This window comes from Echiichthys vipera, assembly GCF_963691815.1.
Source record: "Echiichthys vipera genome assembly, chromosome: 11".
Lineage (NCBI taxonomy): Eukaryota > Metazoa > Chordata > Actinopteri > Perciformes > Trachinidae > Echiichthys > Echiichthys vipera.
In genome coordinates, this window is record NC_139836.1 from 27,428,165 (window position 1) to 27,443,146 (window position 14,982).

The 14,982-nt window shown below is 43.2% G+C and overlaps 1 protein-coding gene across 1 annotated transcript; it reads left to right on the forward strand.

The window, feature by feature from the left end:
* Window positions 1-163: 163 nt before the first annotated feature.
* Window positions 164-14,114, forward strand: LOC310954216 (uncharacterized protein). Its single transcript, XM_083923582.1, has 6 exons — window positions 164-511; window positions 2,403-2,512; window positions 4,790-4,916; window positions 6,215-6,364; window positions 9,091-9,631; window positions 13,448-14,114. Exons 1-6 carry the CDS (start codon window positions 173-175, stop codon window positions 13,930-13,932), a joined length of 1,752 nt encoding a protein of 583 aa, XP_083779708.1. The 5' UTR covers window positions 164-172; the 3' UTR covers window positions 13,933-14,114.
* Window positions 14,115-14,982: the final 868 nt, after the last annotated feature.

The window sequence follows — 14,982 nt, forward strand, 5'->3', positions numbered from 1 at the left end:
GGCAACAGTGCTAACCACCACACCAGCTGTTGAATACACGGGGGAAAGTCTCATGTAAACCAAAGGGGACGAGTGGCGGCAGAGCTGCCGTCGCTTTCACTTCCTCGTCAGGTTGTTTCACAGCTGTACTTCCTTATCACAAGTTGTGGGCCCGTTCGTCGTTGTGACGGTCATGGAGGACGGGAGTGGAACCCCAGAACAGGCGGAGGTTTGCCGCCAGGACCTTTATGAGGATTATGTGAAGTGTTACCTCCAGCTGTGTCCGGAGGTTCGGCCGTGCCGCGACGCGGGGCTGCTGGAGAGGGCGGCTCAGTATCTGCTGAGGGAACCAGAGTCCAGAGGGACTTTCACCGTGTTCCCCTTCCGCCAGGCTGTGAGGCAGGAGTGGAGCTCCATGGGCGCAGGCTGCCGGGAACACATGTGTGCTTTAATCAAAGCTACGGAGCTACTGGAAACTCTCTGCGTCAGTCTGTTCCTCCAGCCCTGGAGGAAGGAGATCAGGACACTCAAGGTCAGGCTCGCTTTCTTTCTATTTCTTTCTCTTTCTCTTTCTTTTTCTTTCTTTCTTTCTTTTTCTTTCTTTCCCTTTTAGTAATTCTCCTACCCCATGTCTGGAATTCAAAAGGTGTGTGTTGGCAATTTAAGCAAGACAGTTAAAATCCCCTAGATGATCTCTTTTAATTAGATTCAAGTAATACCAAAGTATCTCATCATATCATACTGCACTACAGTGGTGTACACGCTGGGGTGGGGGTGGGGGGGGGGGGGTGTCTGTGGCTCACTTGTTAGCCCACTAGCCCTTATGGGGGCCAATATGTGTGCTAAAGGGTCCTCCAGGAGCCAATATGTGTGCTAAAGTGTCCTTTTGGAAGCGAAAACGCATGTGTAAAGTGCCCTCTTCAGTTGCAAGGACGTGCTGTATGTGCCCTTTTTTTTTTCTTCCTTTTTTCCGCCCCTGTCCTTAAAAAGTCTGTGCACGCCACTGCTGCACTCCAGTTCCTACTGTCTCTAGGCCTACAGTTATCTTGGAATAGCCTACTACTTGCAAGACATAATTTGGTTACTGACTAATTAATGGAGGGATATTAACCATGTAAGCACCCTATCTGATTAAATGGTGAAGTTAGTCAAATAGAATCACAAATACTCAATCTATTGCATACTTCGAATCATTTGTTCTGTATGGTAGATATGTTGTGGACCAGGTTGAAAGCTAATCTGAGGGTAGTGGGCTGTAAATCATACTCTACGCGTCACATACCCATGCTTAGTTAGTGATGGACTCAGACGGATAGACTAACTGACATCTCTATGAAACTCCTGTAATGGTTTCAGATGGTCTCATGAGTTGGTTCAAATCCTGTGTCAGTGCAGGATGTGGTAGAAAGAGGAAACACCTGAAAGCACTGAGGGAAGATACAGTAGACGTGTTACTAGGCAGATAGTCTAAACGTTCACAACACAAACATTTAATATCCTCATTTCAGAGGCTAGCTGTCACTCAAGAGACCACGCCCCTAATTATTCATAAACTCTAACCTCCAATAAAATAAAAACTAGCCCGGTACAAAAAAAAATTCACCCCCCTCAGCCAAATTTCCAGTGCCAATATTTGGAGCGGGTGCTACTTTTGCTCCCTCCATTTTTTATTTATCCTAAAAATTACACAATGATGATAACCAACGTTACAAGTCTCAATTTCATAATAGGAACATTTATTGAACTTATACCCAAGACGTTTCACCTCTCATCCAAGAGGCTTCATCAGTTCATGTACGCATCTGACCAGGCTGGCACTGGTCCAACTGTGTGGTGTGGAGATCCAGGTATTTTCACAGGCGTTTATTGAACTTATTAAAAAGGTGTCTCTTGCAACATGGAGCTGCCTGTGGACGCCTGACTGTAAATAATGCTGGGAAAAAACTATCAGCAAATGCAGCAGCCCGCATCGGCCGATACGATACACCTAAAAATATCCGTCTATCACCAATCTAAAATGCAATGGAATAGATCATATTCCTGACATCGTAGCACATACTCTGTCTCGGCTGCTGCTGTTAATCAGGTCAATCCACGTCCCAACCACTGACTGAATATTCATTTACAGTGTGCAGATACTGCTGGAAGAAGGAGAAAGGGCTGTTTGTTTGTTTGTTTACAAGAATTGTCCACATTTTAAGATATATAGACCAACATAAGACAGACTAGGCTAAACCCTAATTAATTTGGCCTTTTATGCCTTCATTCAGATAGGACAGTGGAGAGAGAGAGAGAGAGATTTCAATGATGATGAACTACACAATAAACAACTTTTACAACCCTTTTGCATTGCATTGTAGGAAAATAATGTAGGGCACTATGTTTTTAGCAATTGATTAAATGTACTTTTGTGTCTCTTTCAGACTTTTACAGGTCCATTTGTTTACTGTCTCCTGCCAGTTTTCAGCAGTTCTACCATTCAGTCAGTCCTGGCCTCTATTGGCTACTTGCCCCATACTGACACGCCACAAAGGTAGGAAACACTCAGAATAAGAACCAGGAAGAGACTGACAAGTAATGCTCTCAAGCAACAAGGCCCGTTCTTACATTGGCTAGGGTGTCTCCATGCCAGGAGAAGCATACACCATACACACTAGTAAACAGTGAAATAGGCCTGGACTTTAGTCAACTGGGTCAGAGAGAGAGAGAGAGAGAGAGAGAGACTATATATCATGTTTTTCTACGTGGTATTACTCTACTGCATCTCGTACTATGTCTCATTCCCTTCACTATATCATAATGTATGTATCATATTATGTTAAGAAGTCACATTGACTCTTGCACTGAATTCTATTATATTACTACAGACAAACACTGAGTTCCATTACATAAAAGTTGACTGTGTAGAATCTTTGTTGAAAGCTATATTTAAAAATAATTATAATAATAATACACCCACAAAGTGTTTTGAGGGGAACAAATGAAGGTATTGCTTTTCCACAAAAAATATATTTAGTCTGAATGAATATTTTAAATGTTTGACTTTCTGTCCCGTTGTGTTTCCATGGTAGCAGCCAATAGCATTTGGCGTTGCTGGTTGCCAGGGTTGTCTGTTGTTGGGTGCAGCTACTGTAGGCTGGCTCTGGGTGAAATTTGGTGAGTTTGCCAATCCTGCAGCTGCTTCAGAGCCTCAGTGAAGGGGGCGTTATTTGTCCCAGCAGCTGAGTGAACGGAGACGGGCAAAAACCAGAGTCAATATAGGCCGAACATTCACTCCATGGACTGAGAGAAAGGAGAGAAACGCCATTCAAACACACGCCCACATGGCTACGCTTCTCTTTGATCGCTAACATCATTTTCATTTTTGTTATGATTTGGCACTATAAATAAATTTGAATTGAATTTAACCTTTACTTAGCTGGAACCGCTAATGCTAACAGCCTTCAGCTCACTGTCTCTCCTGTGGAAGCTGCTGCTCTGCTCATGCTGAAACAAAGAATCATTCTGAGTTGAGAGCTAGCTCATGGATTCCACAGCACTCAAAGAAAGACTTCAGTTGAAGACTGGCTAACGTTAAATACTGTTGTAAATCAACTGACACACTCTGCAACAAACCTGGCAACCTCCCAGCTGGAATTATTTTTTGTTGTTGTGACTACAATCTTGAGACACTAGATGGAGGTGTTCTGCTCATTCTACACATTCAACCTTTAACCATACCATACCATTAGTCTGGTGTGAACACATGCTTACTCAGCTGCTGTTAATCACACCATTGTTCTTAGTACCATTCACTTTACCACTTTAATCACAATCAGAATCAGAAATACTTTCATAATCCCAGGGGGAAATGGTTTTTGTTTCAAACTCCAGCTATACAAACAACATATTTAACAACAATATTTACAGATAATATGTATTTGTAAAAACAGAAATATAAAACAGTATGTATATATACATATAAAAATATCAAATTTACAATAGTAATATATACAGATCGAAAGTACTTTTGAGTTTTAGCATATCAATGGTGGGTTGGGAGGAAATGTAGGGGGTTTGGGGTTTCTCTAAGGGCGCACTCACACTGTCCATCTGTACCGTGCCCAATGCTTTAGGGTACTTGTTCCCCCCCTCCAGGCCCGTTTGTACTCACACTACCTGGGCCTCGGCGAATGCTTCTTGCTGCCTATACGTCATCACGCCGTAACACGTCAGACGCATTGATGGCATCATCACGATGCGTCGCTTTGTTTCCAAATCTTTCCATAGACCTCAGAGTTTTTGTGCGTCTTGTCGACTGTTTTTGAATCTTTTCATCGACCAAATCTGCAGTAAACACTCCACCTCCGCATCACACCAACGTGAACCTTTCGCCGCCATTGTTATAAATGTCCGTGCATAGTCCCTCCTTCTTTTTTCTATGTCCGAACAGGCGCACATAAAATTACGTCAGAACCGCCGTAGGCCTCGTGCTCGTACACGTGCGCACACTCGTGCTTGTACATGTGCAAACGTGCTTTACAAAAGCGCACCTCTCCCAAACGGGCCGTGACGGGCAACCGTACCGTTGCACTCACACTGGTCAAACAAACTAGACTTTAGCCGTGAAACGTGCTTGGGCACAGTACGGATGGCCAGTGTGAGTGCGCCCTAACATTCAGGGTGTGAACCTTGAAGTAAATGGGGAAAGCCACCAACACATTGACTTCATGTTAGCTTCTATCACCAGTGACAGGAGTTTGATCTGCTCTTCACATCACTTTCAGTCGTGTATTCCTCAGTTGTCCTCTAAACTGTTGGTGTATTTCAGTGAATACAGACTCAGTGAGGGCACTAACCCGGAGAGAGCCATGTTACTTGGCTTTGAACTGCTACTGGCCAGAGTGGAGTGTTACCACCTCCTGGAGCTCCTGGAGAAGGATCAACCGGAACAACAAGTAAGACCAAAAATCATCCAACCCTGTTTCATATTTGCTGCGTTATAATCCAGTCAAACAGCACCTGGTGATGTGAATGATGCAGTGCTCTGCTTTATTGAAGCTCCTGTAGGGATTTCTTTGTGATCAAAGGACATTTCAAAGGATCCTGATGCATACATTTTAGGGCGCACTCACACTGTCCATCCATACCGTGCCCCGTGCTTTAGGGTACTTGTCCGCGCATGGTCCAACGTTCTATTTTCTATGTCCGAACAGGCGCACATACTGATACCGCCATAGGGCTTGTGCTCGTGCTTGTACACGTGCGCACGCTCGTGCTCGTACATGTGCAAACGGCTCTATTATGCGCGGAACGGGTGCACTCACACTGCTTAAAGGTACTAGGCTTTAGCTGAAAAAACAGTTTTGGCCCAGGACAGAAGGACAGTGTGAGTGCGCCCTCACACTACCTGGGCCTCGCACGAATGCTTCTTGCCTGCCTGTACATCATCACGCCGTAACACGTCACACACATTGATTGACACATCGCGATGCGTCGCTTTGTTTACAAAAGCATGCGGCCTTTTGGCCACATAATGGAAAGCAGCACAGAAAACATGGTAACATTTTTGGCTTTGTGGTTTTTTTGGACTCATTGTGATGCGTCACGACCCTGTTTGTCGATGTTGCAAGGCGACAACTTGATTTGATAACTTGAGTAGCCATTGTTTTAAATGTCCGCGCATGGTCCGTCCTTTTTGGTGCGCCCTTAGTTTGTAGGAAAATGAGACAATACTGATGAAAGTTGGTGCAGTTCATGTGTTTCTGTGTTCATGGGTCCGATCCGAGGGCCTTAGTTTGCTATCTGGCGCATTTTCGAATCTTACACAAAGTGCACGGCTTAAAAAAAGATGACAATGAATTATTTGTATAATAATAATGATGATGATGAGTCAAACGAGAATCTTACAGTAGAATAAAATCAAAGGAGGACAATAGTTCCAGGCTGCTATTAGAGGAGTCAGTGTCCAGGTATGTCAGAAGTTGACTTTTATAAAAGGAGTTAAGTGAACATCACACATTTGGCTTGATATATTGGATTACTTTTTGTTATGAACAATGACTAGTACACAGTGTGAGCGTAGCTAATTACCATGGAATATAAATATACCATACTGATAGTGATTCTCCCTGCCCTCCACCCTACATACATGCACACGAATGGCAGCCATAGGTGATGGTCAAAGGTCACAGTAACTCTCATTCTCAGTCTCATTCTGTGCCTTTCATGTGAAAGTTTTTATCTTCCACTGCAGGAGTGGCTGGAAATTCTGCAGAGGAGAGTGGGGCCTACAGAACAGGAGGAACCCACAGAAAAGAAGACGGCAATAGGGCAAAATGGAGAGGAAAAGAGGAAGAAGAAGAAGAAAAAGAAGGAGGAGGAGGAGGAGACAGATGGAAAAGAGGTAGGGCAGTGAGCAGAGGACTGGTTTTGGAGAAGGGTTAAAAAGTATGGCTAATTCCCCCACAAACTATGGAAACACAAACGTTATAATCTATGATCCAGCATGCTTTCATGCAGCAGACTGTTGTATTGGCTCTGACTCATCGTCGGGGTTGCGGAAGTGAGCCGCTACGGCCAGGGGTCTCTCTCTGGAGGAGGACACACTGGCACCTCGCAGCTCCAGCGGGCTGCGGTGGCTGACTGCTTCAGACAGGAGCAGATTTGCTTCTCTGAGTAGAGCACCGAACCTGAAAAGAGTGTTTTAAAGATTTATCAACTGGCTCCTGTACCAGCTCCTCTCATAGTAAAGTCCATTGAAGTGGATTACCAAAGTCAATCCAAAAGGAAGGAGCCCATTGGTGCTTTATTTAGGAAAAGGCCGCCTCTTCCAATTTATTGTGGGGACATGGAAAAACCGTGTCCAGTACGGTGCAGTTGATGAGGGATGGGGAATCCTCCAGAACAGTCAGCGTTTTGCTGTATTCAATGATTCCAGGTCACGGTGAAAAATGTCCCTCTGTTGGCAGCATAAACATTCTTCTTCTGTGCCCATGAGCTCACAGTACCCATAGCATCAGTCTCGGTGTGCCTATGTCTGATGCTACCTCCAACTGTAGCTTCTTCAATATACATTACAGTGCTGCAGGAAAGTTGCTGTCTGGGACTTTTCCATCTATTACATCAATTTATTTTTTTTCACCAAATTGCCACAAGTTTATGTGTTCTACTGGAATAAATCATCAATGGGCTCCTTCCCTTGGGAGGGCTGGAGCCGATCCCAGTTGACATAGGGCACCCTGGACAGGTGCATGTCTTTGGATTGTGGGAGGAAACCGCAGAACACCCATGCAGACACGGAGAGAACCTTCTCATTGTGAGGCGACAGTGCTAACCACTACACCCCCGTATAGCCCTTCCTTTGGGATTGACTTTGGTAATCCACTTGAATGGACTTTTCTATGAGAGGAGCTGGTACAGGGGCCAGTAGGTAAGACTGCCCTGAGCTAATCAGTGTTAGCCGCACCCGGCTGTTAGCTACTCTCTGTTAATAGTTGTTACATAAAAAAAAACTGTCTCGATGGCTTATTTGATGTGTGTAAGTGTCGAAAAAGACCATGGGATGATTTTTACGCCGGAATTTCACTTCAAAGAGTTCAAATAAACACTGTACCCTCTCACCCTCTATATATATATATATATATATATATATATATATATATATATATATATATATATATATATATATATGTGTGTGTGTGTGTGTTTTCACATAAAAAATCCCAATAATAATGGTGGTAAATTTACATTATTTGGATAATCATGAATACTGTAACGAATGGCTCAAGCGGTGAATTTACTGCAGTTAACGTGCAGTCTTTTCTCCAACCGCAGAATGAATTGGGCCACAGCTCATAAGTTACAGTGCAAATCAAATACAATTCATTTTATTTTACAGAATCACATCTTCACGTTTGATGGAGCCTAATAAAAGAAGTAGAAAGTGAAAGTATTTGTTGCATGTGTACAGCGAATATCCCTGTTTTCATCAACCACAACAACAAATGTGAGTTTGATCGTTTAATTAATAGGCCCTCACTAGTCTCTCCTAACAAAGGGAATTAAAAATGGATTTAGTAAAATGATATACTTCTTTATTTCATCTTTGGGTTAGTTTGTATCATTTTGGGATCTAATTTTAGAAATGTGTCTCAAATGGCACATAAAAGTGAGTAAAATGTGTAACTAGGGCTGCCACTAACTCTTTTTCGATCTATAATTAAATACTCTAAATGATACATTTTCCTTCAAAAAATGTAACTGATTGTTTCATTTAGGCTATGTTCATTTTATTTTGACAACTGTATGTCATTGTATAATGCAGGAAAAGCCAAATGTAAACAAATGTTTCCATATTAAAAGGTAAAACTGTAGGTTCAAACTGGCAACAGCATGATAAACAAGAAATAAGCTACACCAACCAAAAGAGACCAAAACCAAACCTGATCCAAAACTCTCCTCTCAAATGTAACAAGTTAAAGTTTCTTTAATATTTTAGTAATTTATCAGTTACTTGCATAACACATTTGATCTGAGTCATCAGTTCAGAATTTTCCACTCAAACTCCCTGGCAGGTCCACAGCCTTTGAGAGGGCCTTTGTTAAAGGTGATATGACTCATCTCAGCGGCCGTCAGGGGCCTGTCGCTGCACATTTCTTAAAGGCTGTGGAACTGACGGTCTATGCTGATAAGATGGCAGCTTCCATAATAATAATAATAGTTATTATTATTATTATTAAAGATGGTGCCACTTGTTGCTGCTCATGGGGGAATTGTTGGATCTCTGAATCATGAATCATGAATGAGTCATAGAGTGTGGTCGTGACCTTCTTTATATGTAAAGTGTCTGGAGATAACTTTTATTATGATTTGGCACTATAAATATATATAATATAGGTCAATCTCAGAAGCTTATGAACTTTGGATCTGGTTTACGTAGTTTCACTAATACTTTGGTTCAAAATTTTAATACGGGTGATTCTATACATAGACTCACAATTAGATTATAGGATCACAGATAACATAACTTTTAACATCAAGTCATCATTTTGACTCTGACCGACAAACATAACCAGCCTTAAGAAACTAGCTGCTGTGTGAAATCAACTCAGCTCTCTTGTATTTCTCCAGGTCCCTCTGTATATTGACACCAGGCTTGCAGTGAAGCCCCAGCCCAAGCCTGAGAGCTGCCATCTCATCAGCTTAGACCAGTCCATTATGGAGATGCAGATGACCTACCCTGACCTGGCCTTCAGGGGCCGCCCTCTACTAACGGATAAACCTCAACGAGCAAACAGCAGCAAGAGCAGAAGTAAAGATGATCGTACTACCAACACTAATAATTGCAGTGAAGCTTCTGAGCTCCCCCAAACAGACTGTATTAAAGGGCCCCACACTGATGCTACAAGGATCAGCAGTGGACATGAACGCAGCAGAGCTGATGAAGTGTTTGGTGGCGATGGCAGAGGCAGTGATTGTAAGGACAGGAGCAGCAGCAGCAGCATGAGTAACACTGATGGAAGCAGAGTTATTGATGAGCTCAGTGGTCCTCAGGCCATTTCCCTGCACATCACACTGAGAGCGGGATCCAAAGCAGAGCCCAGCCTGAAGTGTGGAGAGTCTCAGCCCACAGCAGAGCTCCCTGCCCGGACACAGCAGCAGAATGGAGCAGGTAACACACGCAATAGGAGGAAGTTCTAAGTTCTACAAAACTAAACAGAAATCTTTACAGTCACTCACCAACAGCTATATTGAGCATCATTGCTTTTTTTTTTCATGCCCAGTGCATTGTATTTATGGATTATGATCCACTGTTAAAAAACATCAAAACATATACACATCTACAGAGCCCCCCGGTAACATTGGATAAAAAAGAAGAATGCGTGGCCACGCCTGCCATCTAATGGCCACGAAACAGTAATGCTCGGCCAAGAGATAGTTAATGTGTGGCTACGAGATAGTTACTGCGTGTCCACGAGATAGTTAATGCGTGTCCACGAGATAGTTAATGCATGGCTACGAGATAGTTAATGCGTGGCTACGAGACAGTTATTGCGTGGCTACGAGATAGTTAATGCGTGGCTACGAGACAGTTATTGCGTGGCTACGAGATAGTTAATGCGTGGCTATGAGATAGTTAATGCGTGGCTACGAGATAGTTAATGGGTGGCTACGAGATAGTTAATGCGTGGGTACGAGATAGTTAATGTGTGGCTACGAGATAGTTAATGCGTGGCTACGAGATAGTTAATGGGTGGCTACGAGATAGTTAATGCGTGTCCACGAGATAGTTAATGCGTGTCCACAAGATAGTTAATGCGTGGCTATGAGATAGTTAATGCGTGGCTATGAGATAGTTAATGCGTGGCTACGAGATAGTTAATGGGTGGCTACGAGATAGTTAATGCGTGGGTACGAGATAGTTAATGTGTGGCTACGAGATAGTTAATGCGTGGCTACGAGATAGTTAATGGGTGGCTACGAGATAGTTAATGCGTGTCCACGAGATAGTTAATGCGTGTCCACGAGATAGTTAATGCGTGGCTACGAGATAGTTAATGCATGGCTATGAGATAGTTAATGCGTGGCTACGAGATATTTAATGGGTGGCTACGAGATAGTTAATGCGTGGGTACGAGATAGTTAATGTGTGGCTACGAGATAGTTAATGGGTGGCTACGAGATAGTTAATGCGTGTCCACGAGATAGTTAATGCGTGTCCACGAGATAGTTAATGCGTGGCTATGAGATAGTTAATGGGTGGCTACGAGATAGTTAATGCGTGCCTACAAGATAGTTAATGGGTGGCTACGAGATAGTTAATGCGTGGCTACGAGATAGTTAATGCGTGGCTAAGAGATAGTTAATGCGTGGCTACGAGATAGTTAATGGGTGGCTATGAGATAGTTAATGCGTGGCCACGAGATAGTTAATGCGTGGCCGTGAGATAGTTAATGCGTGGCTGCGAGATAGTTAATGGGTGGCTACGAGATAGTTAATGCGTGGGTACGAGATAGTTAATGTGTGGCTACGAGATAGTTAATGCGTGGCTACGAGATAGTTAATGGGTGGCTACGAGATAGTTGATGCGTGTCCACGAGATAGTTAATGCGTGTCCACGAGATAGTTAATGCGTGGCTATGAGATAGTTCATGTGTGGCTACGAGATAGTTAATGTGTGGCTAAGAGATAGTTAATGGGTGGCTACGAGATAGTTAATGCATGGCTATGAGATAGTTAATGGGTGGCTACGAGATAGTTAATGCGTGGCTACGAGATAGTTAATGCGTGGCTGCGAGATAGTTATTGCGTGGCTGCGAGATAGTTAATGCGTGGCTGCGAGATAGTTAATGGGTGGCTGCGAGATAGTTAATGGGTGGCTACGAGATAGTTAATGCGTGGCTACGAGATAGTTAATGGGTGGCTATGAGATAGTTAATGCGTGGCCACGAGATAGTTAATGCGTGGCCGCGAGATAGTTAATGCGTGGCCGCGAGATAGTTAATGCGTGGCTGCGAGATAGTTAATGCGTGGCTGCGAGATAGTTAATGCGTGGCTGCGAGATAGTTAATGGGTGGCTGCGAGATAGTTAATGGGTGGCTACGAGATAGTTAATGCGTGGCTACGAGATAGTTAATGGGTGGCTATGAGATAGTTAATGCGTGGCCACGAGATAGTTAATGCGTGGCCGCGAGATAGTTAATGCGTGGCCGCGAGATAGTTAATGCGTGGCTGCGAGATAGTTAATGGGTGGCTCCGAGATAGTTAATGTGTGGTGTCTTGGAAATTTTCTGCTCTTGGTGAAGAATGAAATAACGAATTCTTGCCGGCCAACAAAGTTTATTTTCTTTGCAAAGAAAAGGTCAATCGACATGCAAGCGGCTCGAATGAGGAAAGACAGTGAGCATAAAGAAACGTTGAACATTTATACCTGAGGGAAAGCCCACCCCTTGAATGTGTATTACATCCTTTGTCTACTGTGGGGTTGTCCAGCCCAGACATCCTGTGGTTTGATCAAGAGGTCTAGTCAACACAGTTCACACTCTTGTCTTTTCACAGACATCCTGCTGTATAATTAAGAGGTCTGATCAACATAGTTCAGAATACAAAAGGGTTTGACTACATCATGAGAAACTTGAAATACAATTACAAGGTCTAGACATTAAAATACACAAATGGGTAGCAAAGAAAAAAGAGATCTGATATTTTGGGGGGAAAGCGTTCTGTTCTGCCTGTCTGAAAGGCTTCTCAAGGAAAAAGGAATATTCAAATTTACCATTACAGTGGCTACGAGATAGTTAATGCGTGGCTACGAGATAGTTAATGCGTGGCTATGAGATAGTTAATGCGTGGCTACGAGATAGTTAATGCGTGGCTATGAGATAGTTAATGCGTGGCTACGAGATAGTTAATGCGTGGCTACGAGATAGTTAATGCGTGTCCACGAGATAGTTAATGCGTGGCTATGAGATAGTTAATGCGTGTCCACAAGATAGTTAATGTGTGGCTACGAGATAGTAAATGCATGGCTATGAGATAGTTAATGCGTGGCTATGAGATAGTTAATGCGAGATAATTCACCTTCAGTAGCAGGATGGTTATCCATATGGAGCTGTCAGTGATGCTGTTTATTATTCACAAATAAAGGTGATGATAGTATGCCTGAGGATTTCATTGACAGGTTCGAGGATGTCGGCACTCGCGGTGGCGTGCGCATGTATGCAGTTCTTGAGACATTTGCTGACCAGAGATCAGTTCTTACGGCCACAGTCCTACCATTACTGTAGTAGTTGGAAATTACAAACTGGTCCTGTATCAGCAGATTAGTTGTCATCATTGATCGATCAGCGTTTGTCCCGGACGTGTGTTGCTGAACTTCACCAACTGCCGATCAGATCTGGGGTGGCCAATGAGATCTCAGGGCCACCCCCAAAAATGGCCACTCTCTCCCAGTTACTTCCAGTTGCTGAACGTTGAGGACTTCCCCGACATCAGCATATTCATTACTTTCAAGTCCATGCATTTTGAGCAGCTGAATTAAGTGAATCTTGCTAAGGAATACTCTGCAATGCTAACCGCAAGGGACTTAAGCATGTCATTGTAATTCATTCCAATATAAAAATAAAATAAATTCAAAGTTGTCGATGATAACAATCAACAGTCTTTGCATAGAAACGACTTCAATAATTGACTCATGGCCACGCAAGAACTATCTCGTGGTCATAAGATAATAACGTGTGGTCAGGCATCACAGTTTATAAAAGAAACCAGAGCTACAGTATCACAAAATGTCTGTATATTATCATATTGCCAAATCTGAACTTTTTTCCTCTTACTTGTTACAATGCTAACTCTTTCTAACTTTCTAGAAGAAGGCCCTCCCCCTAAACACTTTGCATGGACATACATTTCATTCGCTGATGTTTTTGCCTTAGAAAACTAAGCTGTTGTTGCTTGCAGAATAAATGTGATACTCTGATTTTCACAGACCTAGAAAATAAGAGACCGGCCAACCCGAAGCTTCCCTCTCTGAGCTCCATGGATGAGGAGCAGGAGCTGAGAGAGCTGGCAGAGAGGATGGGCCAGCTCAGTGTGCAGGAGACTAAAGAGGAAGTGGAGAGAAAAGATGAGGCAAACGCAAACAAAGAGAGGAGAAAGGAAGAGAGACAGGCAAGCACAGAGGGAGAGGCCGAGGAGCAGAACCTCAGGAAGATCGTTATGGAGACAGGTCAAGAACTGAGCCATGCTGCCATTAGATGCACCGGATCCTCTCAGTCTGATCGTGCGGATGTGAAAGAGCAGAAGCAGCTAACTGTGTGTCACCACTCACTGCTGAGCATCAGTACAGCAGAATGCCAGAGCTATAAAGGAGGGCAGCAGGAAGGAGAAGACGCTGTGAGAGCAGACACAGGCAGAGGAGAGGAGGAGCAGCTGGCACAGAGCTTTGCTATTGTCGAACATCACAAGAAGTAACTCGCTCTCGTGGTTGATTTACACGCATGGAAGTGATTCATGACAAAACTACGGGGCAAGGCCGAAACCAATGCAAGCTGTAATCAGTCTGTGGGCCAAGATTTAACAACACAAGATATTAAAGGTTGAACGTGGAGAATGAGCAGAACTCCTCCATCTAGTGTCTCAAGATCGTAGTTGCAACAACAAAAAATAATTCCAGCAGTCTGGTTGCTTTATTTATTTTTTTGGTGACTTTTAGGGGAAGATGAGCTTCCCTTACAGTCTGAGAGCAATCACCACTGAGTAATAATATAAATATGAAAATCAAGTTATGGCAGTTAATATACTATAATGACATGAATAGCAGAAATAATGGCAGGTAATACAATAGAAATATGAAGAATTCTAATTATGATGGTGACTATGATATAATTATATGAATAGTAGCAATAAAAGGTGTAATTCTACTAGAAATACAACTTATAAAAACTAATTTTTCAACAGTGAATATTTTATATAATATTAATGATCATATTACCAGAAAGTATCCCAGAATTGTTTTTGCCATGGATGTATGCAAAAACATCCATGGCTTGAAGATCCACCAAGCAAAGATGAAGTGCTCGGTGGGAGCGGGAGCAACACGACGCACAGGCGCCCAACCTGGTGAGTCGCAGGAGGAGCCAGGCCCGGAGTCACCCAACAGTGCCGGAACCTCCAAGTGTTTGCGACCAATTCCCTGAGCATGAAGTCAGACAGGAGGCGGAACAAATGGCCCGCAGCTACCATGTCGACACTATGGAGTCAGTTCAATGACGATGTCGACCAAATCCTGGAGGCAATGGCTAAGGGAGAGGCCGGTCAGAAACCTCAGGCCATGACAACGATCATTGTCAACATCGCCGCTGAACGTTTTGGTGAGGAGGAGAAGAAAACCTCTGGGCAATAAGAGAATACCAACATGATTTAAGAGGTAACTGTGTTCTATAAATGTTTAGTGAGGACCATTGCAAAATTGTAATTTTATGTCAATTGCACTGAGGAATTAAGGACATGTTGTGCACTTAG

What these genes read in the sequence shown, in the direction of transcription:
- LOC310954216 (XM_083923582.1), top strand. Translation starts at nt 173, where the DNA reads ATGGAGGACGGGAGTGGAACCCCAGAACAGGCGGAGGTTTGCCGCCAG. An exon ending in CATACTGACACGCCACAAAG is followed by an intron (nt 2,513 to 4,789) that starts GTAGGAAACACT and finishes GGTGTATTTCAG; the next exon opens with TGAATACAGACTCAGTGAGG. An exon ending in ACAGCAGCAGAATGGAGCAG is followed by an intron (nt 9,632 to 13,447) that starts GTAACACACGCA and finishes TGATTTTCACAG; the next exon opens with ACCTAGAAAATAAGAGACCG.